This window comes from Carlito syrichta, unplaced genomic scaffold, assembly GCF_000164805.1.
Source record: "Carlito syrichta isolate Samal-C Ts95f unplaced genomic scaffold, Tarsius_syrichta-2.0.1 Scaffold305684, whole genome shotgun sequence".
In the NCBI taxonomy this organism is placed as follows: domain Eukaryota; kingdom Metazoa; phylum Chordata; class Mammalia; order Primates; family Tarsiidae; genus Carlito; species Carlito syrichta.
Window position 1 is genome coordinate 521,629 of NW_007249780.1, and position 7,500 is coordinate 529,128.

General features: G+C 55.2%; 1 protein-coding gene across 1 annotated transcript in view; it reads left to right on the forward strand.

Annotated features, from left to right (window-relative positions):
- The first annotated feature begins 636 nt into the window (after positions 1–636).
- The window catches only part of ASIC1 (acid sensing ion channel subunit 1), a 27,456-nt gene continuing 20,592 nt past the window's right edge, over positions 637–7,500 (forward strand). Inside the window, exons 1-2 of the mRNA XM_021714593.1 lie at positions 637–1,010; positions 1,623–1,818. Coding sequence (XP_021570268.1) covers positions 649–1,010; positions 1,623–1,818 — 558 coding nt within the window. The 5' untranslated portion in view covers positions 637–648. The remainder of the gene's footprint in view (positions 1,011–1,622; positions 1,819–7,500) is intronic.

The window sequence follows — 7,500 nt, forward strand, 5'->3', positions numbered from 1 at the left end:
AACCGCGCCCCCCCCATGCGTCCACCTCGGGCAGCCACCCCCCGCCCCCCACTCCCAACATACACATACGGAGCCTGCGCCTATATGAGAACTGGAGACACCCGCAGGTGAGGACTCAGGCTGGGCCCCTCCCCAGATGTCCCCACCTCCTCGGGGGTTTTCTGGCCCAGGTTTAGCTCGGGCCAGAGTCCAGTCCTGGAAATACCCTTGACCAGGAGAGGCGCTCCTGACCCCGCGTTCAGCCCATCAGGGGGAGTTTTCCTCTCCAGGATGGGGTGGATATTCTTGTCCCAGAGTGACCCCACATCTGGAGGGAGCTCCTGTGCCTGCCCGTGGGAGCATCAGGACTTCCCTCTCGCCCTCGGATGACTCTATCTGGGGTCTCCCCGGGCCGGGGAAGCTTCCTTGGGAGAGCATTCTCTTGGCCTGAGCTGACCCCGAGCCTCTGTGTTTGGAGGAACGCTGTCCTGGGATGTGTCCCTTGGCCCAGCCACCTCTGTGCTTGCACACCAGGGGAAGTCTTCTGCCCCCGGAGTGGTGATCTCTGGAGACAGGTCTGGATTGGACACATGTGGAGGGTCCCCATGTGCACTCTCATCCCAGGACAATGACAGACTGTCACCCCTCCCCCAGGATCCCCTGGCAAGGATGGAACTGAAGGCTGAGGAGGAGGAGGTGGGCGGCGTCCAGCCGGTGAGCATCCAGGCGTTTGCCAGCAGCTCCACGCTGCACGGCCTGGCCCACATCTTCTCCTACGAGCGACTGTCTCGGAAGCGGGCACTGTGGGCCCTGTGCTTCCTGGGCTCGCTGGCCGTGCTGCTCTGTGTGTGCACTGAGCGTGTGCAGTACTACTTCCACTACCACCATGTCACCAAGCTCGACGAGGTGGCCGCCTCCCAGCTCACCTTCCCCGCCGTTACGCTGTGCAACCTCAACGAGTTCCGCTTCAGCCAAGTCTCCAAGAATGACCTGTACCATGCCGGGGAGCTGCTGGCCTTGCTCAACAACAGGTGGGCGGCTCCCACCCACACCTGCACCCCGCTCCTGGAGTTGCATGAGTTCTAGTCAGGGTGTCTGTCTCCCTAACCCACCAGAGAACTCAGCCAACCCTGCCCTCTCACCACCCCCCTTCCCAACCTGCCACTCACAGCAGAGAAGCTGGGGTGCTGCTGAGCACCCAATTAAGGGCACCCAATCTCTGATCCCATCACAGTCCAAAACAGCTCTACTACCCAGCCTGAGCTGTGAGACATTGCCACTCTCTCTGGAGTGAGTTTTGCCTCCCTCTGGCCACTATGTCTTGACCTACTCACTCAGAGGATAGAGACAGACCATCTCTAAAGGATAGAGACCATAGGGTAAAGCCCCAGCTCCCTGTTGCTCTGCCCAGCCCACTCTTATCCATGCTTCTTCTCACCCATGTGCTGAGAGGCCCAGCCTCCCTGGGCAGCCACTACAGATCCTTCTGTCGTCTCAGACACTGTGTCCTCTGGACATGCCCAGCTCTCCTTCCTTGCCTATGCCCAGGCCTGGTTCCTAGGGCTGGATGCTGCCCCTCCACATTGGGTGTGAGACGCTGGTGGTCGTGCTGACCCATGTGCTGCTCACCCCCGGGGCTTCAGGTATGAAATACCAGACACACAGATGGCAGACGAAAAGCAGCTGGAGATATTGCAGGACAAGGCCAACTTCCGCAGCTTCAAGCCCAAGCCCTTCAACATGCGCGAGTTCTACGACAGAGCTGGGCATGACATTCGAGACATGCTGCTCTCCTGCCACTTCCGGGGAGAGGTCTGCAGCGCCGAAGACTTCAAGGTGGTGAGTGAGTCCCCTGAGCATGGGGTATGAGTCAACCTGGCCCCAGAGGAGAAGGAGAAGACAAGGAGCAGGCTGGGGCTTTCACAGTGCTTGCTTCTCTGGGAGAGGAAGTTGTGTGTCCTGGGGTCTGCTTCTGGTTGAAAGGGACTTTGTTCAGCATAGGGGCACATATGCACTCAGTGAGGGCCTGAGCCTCAGCCTTGCATCCATGACGGCAGGAAAGAGATCCTACGGTGTACCACACACACACACACACACACACACACACACACACACACACACACCTGCACGCGCGCGCAGCCTGGAATAGCCCCAAATGCACCAGTCTTACCTTCTAGGCACAGGTGCTGGGGGTAGTGATGAGTAAGCAACAGCCTTGTTACTTGAAATGAGGTCCAGGAACACCACCTGGGAGCTTGAAAGAAATGCAGTACTGTCACCCCACTTCCCAGACCTACTGACTCGGAATCTACATTCTAAGATCCCCAGGTGATCTGAGTGCACATTCAAGTTTGAGTGTGAGAAGTCAGGGACCCTCTCTCTTAAATTGCCTCTGTGATGCCCCACACCGTACGTGTACATACACTGTTGGGCTAGGTTCCTTCCTTGCTGGCAAGAGCCACAGAGCCAGGGTCTGAGGAAGGAGAGGCGATCAGGACACACAGTCACGGCTAAGCTAGAGGCTCCCTTTGCTTCTTAAAATGAAGATGCCCCTGCTGAAACTCACCCCACTCCTCACAGATGTGGCTGCTTCAGGCCAGCACCTCAGAGAGGAGTAGGGGAACTGACTTTGGCATCTGATGTGCTAGGTGATCCCGGGCACAGATTCCTGAGGGTTAAGACCTGGACAGAGGCTAGAAAGAGACCAGAGGACCTGGAGCCATATATGAAGAATACCCAATGAGAGGACAGTGCTTGCAACTCTTTCAGATGCTTCCCAGGCTCTCTTCAGCCCCTTGATAAATAACCATATGGTCTCTATTTTACAAATACACAAATTGGGAGGACAAAGAGGTAGAATGATCTGCCCAAGCTCTCGTGGCTGTATAGTGACAGATTCAGGATTAGAACTCCCATCTCATTAAGTCTAAATGCAGTGTGGCTTTTTTTTTTTTTTTTTTTGAGTCGGAGTCTCACTCTGTCACCCAGACTGGAGTGCAGTGGCTGCTCTCAGCCACCGCAACCTCGACCTGCTGGGCTCCGGCGATCCTTCCGCCTCAGCCTTCCGAGTAGCTGGACTACAGGCGCACGCTACCATGCCCGTCTAGGCTTTTTAAAATTATCATTGCTGACCCTGGAGTTATTGTGTCCACTTCCAATTCTGGCTATTGCTCTTTCAAAAGATCCCTGTGATCTCCATGCATGCTGCCAATTCTCCTCTCTCAGTTCCTCTTTTTTTTCCTACCCATTCTCCCCCACCCCACACCACCCCCACACACTTGCTTGCTTCCTCCTAGCATTATGGGAGTGTGCATTGCATTTGTTCGTGTAGAAAGGTTGAAGCCACAGTCATGTTTAGTGTTTCCTGCTGAGGTTACACAAGACTTCCCAACCTCTTTAAGCCCCGCTCTGCCGACCAGTTTCTCAGACCTCTGTCAATTCAGCTGGACAAAGGTTACATGACCACACTCCTTGTTGAACTAAGCTGATGGGGGAGCTTAGCCTGGACACAAGGACCGCTTCTTTCTCTCTTTTTCTTCTTCACAACAGGAGCGTCCTGAATGCATTTCCCAGAGTTTGAAACCAGAGGGTTCCCAGGCTCACAAACTATGTTCCCAAGAGTAGCAGAACTTGTAGGTGAAGGTGGGATCGAAGACCAGAGTTGTCTCCCTCTCCAACAGCCCTGACTCTCAAACAGGAAGGACTACCAGGAAAGATAGAGAAAGCCTGTGAGCTTGGGTGGTTTGAAGTGTCGATGAGGGAAGCAAGATCTTGACTCAACCTGGGAAGGTGCTGAGGCATACAGCTAGTTCTAGAAAGTGTTCGGTTGAGGCTCCATTTGTCCATCATGTCCAGAAAGATTCCAAGTGGTGATACTAAGATGCGTTTGGCTCACAGTAATGGAGACACTGAAATGCGATTGGTCCATGCTGTCTGTGAGGGCATTCTCAGTAGGCAGATGGAGATATGATTGGCTCATAAAGCTCTGGAGCAGTCTGAGTTCTTCCTTCTGTTCTGGGGAGAGACACAGGCTAGCACCCTGCAGGCCCAACTGTGACATTTCTTGCTTCTGGGTTGTCAGGGAAGACCTGGTTTTTGCTATTTCTCAGCCTTTGTCAAAGACCTTGACCCTGAAGGAGGCTGGACCCACACCTCTCAGCCCTCCCTCTGCCCTCTCTCCCTTGACCTCACTGCCAGCCTCTTTCCTTGTCAGGAATTCTACCACTTCTGCCCATAGGGATCTTCCCACACACATGGGTGTCTGGCTGGAGTCCAAGTCTGACACCTCCCTGGTGGAGAAGAAGGACCTGGCAGGTGTTCTTCTCAAGCTCCCCAGCCCTTAGGGCTCACACACTCATTGTCTGGTGTTTCACTTCTCCCCTTGGTGGTCTTGTGACCAGCATCCTTACTATTCTCTGCTAGGCCCAGAACGTGTCCAGTGTTGGGAGTGTGTGTCCACACCTGGCAGATGTGACGCTGACAGAAAACGTCTATAGGGTTAGGGCTTAGGGGAGACCACTTTGGCATCTTCTGCAGCTTCAAGAACAGAGGTTCTTAACTGAGGAAGGGAAGTGACTAGGAAAGAGGGAGGCTTGTGGCTGGGCCTTTGGTTCCTCTTCTGGTAGCTCAGGAAGGATCTGCGGAGGCCTGCCCAGCAGGATTGGTGTGGGGATATCCCTCCACTGTCCAAGTTCTTGCTCAAAGTGTTTGCAACATATAGTGTGCGTGGGCACATGTGGACTCTTCTGTGGATTTCCGAAAGCAACCCTCATCCAAACAATAAAAACCCTGTTCCCTGAGGACAGTTCAGAGAGGCAAAGGAAGGGGGCGACTCTGGTCCCTCAGAGACCCCAGTTTCCTTGATGAGGATTTGCAGTCACAGGCATTCCTCCAGACATACTTCTGAATCCAGTTCAACCCCCCAGGGAATAGATTGGTAGTCACAGAGCCATTTGTGGGGTGGGAGAGATCCATCCCCCAGGAGTGGCTGAGTCAGCTTGGGAGGGTGAGGGTGAATATGGGGAGCTTGAATCTGGGAGAATCTGGTTTGGAAATCCTCTGGGACTACAGAGTCAGAAGTTGGTAGGTCTCAGTAGCTCCCTCCTGAGCAACCAAAAGAGCAAGCAAAGGCCCCCCTTTCCCTGGCCACATCCTCTCCTTCCTGGTAGGGTGCTTGGTTGCCAAGGCAACAGGATCTGAGACTCCTCTCTCCCACCCTACCTTGAGGGCAGCCAGGCCAAGGCAGGGCAGGGGTTCCATAGAAGGGGCCAGGGGCGCAGCTGTCTGCTGCTGTCTGGGTGGGGGCCGGGGGAGTGAGCACAGTCGCAGCTGGTGCCAGCCTCCAGCTGCACCTTATCTGTCCCTGGCAGTGGGAGCGGCTGATGTGGCTAGAATGCTGAGCAGCAGGGAGGGGAGGGGGCTGGCAGATGGTTGCCTGGTCTGCCCTATGCCACCCCATCCTCCGGCTGAGACCCAGACCCTTTGCCTAGGGAAGAGAGAAGCAGGAATTCATTTCTGGACCCTGGAAGAGAAGAGGAGGAGGCAGACAGTGGAAATTCTGGGGGTGGGTGTGTGGTGTGGATAATAATCTCTCTCAGGAGGGTGGAATTGGGGGACAGGAATCCCTGGAGGGCCCATGGGAGTCCCCCAGGACCCTCAATTGTGGACAGGAATTCCCCAGAGGAGAGGTGGGATGAAGGAGGTGGGCACTGACATCTCCCCAAGGTTCTGGAGAGGGCCAAAATTTCCTGGAGTGTCTAGGGAAGGCAGATGCTAATTTGAGAGGTGGATGTGGGTAGGCAATCCTGGGACCTGGTGTGGAGTGAGAGATCATCTTAGCGCACACAGAGCCAGGGATGGCAGGGCCTAGTGAGAGCCAGGACAGGTAAAGGAGCTTCCTCATCCCTAGGGCTTACCCCTCGACCCCCCGCTTTCCTCATTCCCCATCTTAGAAGCTCAGACTAAGCGTCCCTTGGGAGGGCCTGACCTTACCATCTGGGTCTGTTCCTTCCATTCCCTTCAGTGAGGCAGGGAGAGGAAGGGCTGCTGATGGGACAGGCTGACCAGACTGCTATGTGGAGAGAGAAAGGAGGGTCCTGGGCAGCCCTCCCCAGAAGCTGGGTGGTCTTCATAGGTTGAGGGGAAGAGGGAAGGCGCACAGACTGAAGAGACTTAGAGGTTAAAGTGGAGGGAGTGCTCCAGCCCTATGGTCTGTGGCTCTCCTGTCCTGCCTTGTTCTTCCCATCTCTCCCTCCCTCCCCAGGAGGTGCCTGAACTGAACACAGGAAAGTAGAGGGAGAAGACTGGAGTAGAGCCCATTGCAGGAATCCAGGGGACGGACCCTGGGTTGGGGTCTCAGTTTTGTGTTCTTTTCCCTGTCTTTCTTTCTTTTTCTTTTTTTGAGTGGGAATCTCATTCTGTCTTTCAGGCTGGAGTACAGTGGCACGTTCACGGTCACTGCAGCCTTGACCCCCTGGGCTCAGGCGATCCTTTTGCCTCAGCCTTCCAAGTAGCTGGAACTACAGGCATGTGCCACGCCACCATACCTGGCTAATTTTTCTTGATTTATTGTAGAAACGAGGTCTCGCCAAGTTGCCCAGGCTGGTCTTGACCCCCTGGGCTCAGGCAGTCCTCTCACCTCCGCCTCTCGAAGTGCTGGAATTAGAGGTGTGAGCCACTGCACCCAGTCATTCCCTCTCTTTCTTTTTTCTTTTTTTTTTTTTTGAGTTGGAGTCTCACTCTGTCGCCCAAACTGGAGTGCAGTGGCCGCTCCCGGCCACGGCAGCCTCGCCTGCTGGGCTCCGGCGATCCTTCCGCCTCAGCCTTCCGAGTTGCCGGAATTACAGGCATGCGCTCCCACGCCCAGCTGATTTTCTGATTTATTGTAGAGATGAGGTCTCGCCGCCCAGGCGGGTCTCGAACCCGCGGGCTCAGGCAGTCCGCTCACCCCAGCCTCCCAAAGGCGCGGGATGACAGGCTGAGCCTCCGAGCCGGCCATTCCCTCTCTTTCATACACAGACACAAACATTTCACCCAGCCATCTCTGATTCCATCCCTCTCCCAGGCTGCTATCAGCTAAGAGACTCCTCTAAGCTGATTGATCTCCAGACTGTTGGCTAAAGTAATAGGGAGTTGATGTTAGTAACTAAGTGCCTCCGGGGACAGAGCCTGGAAGTGGAAGGCCGGGGTGGAGGAATGCCTCCACGCCTTGGGCCTTGGTCACTGCCCAGCCAGTGGAGAACTCGTCGGTGTGGCCACTGCACACCCAGTGTGTCCAGGAGGCAGAGGGGAGGCCAGCAGAGAGATCAGGAATGTTCTGCTGTAGATGGAGGGTGCTTCTGAGTGTGCTTCAATTTTGTGGAAAGCAATTTCAATTCTGGAGGGATGGTGAGAGAGACTGAATATTAAGAATGAAGAGCTGGGACTTGGGGGAGTGTCAAGCTCCACTTGACTCATTCCTGAAGCAGAGAGCGCCACTTCCAAGTGCCAGGTCCCGTGCTGGGGAAGTTAAGTGCGGCACCC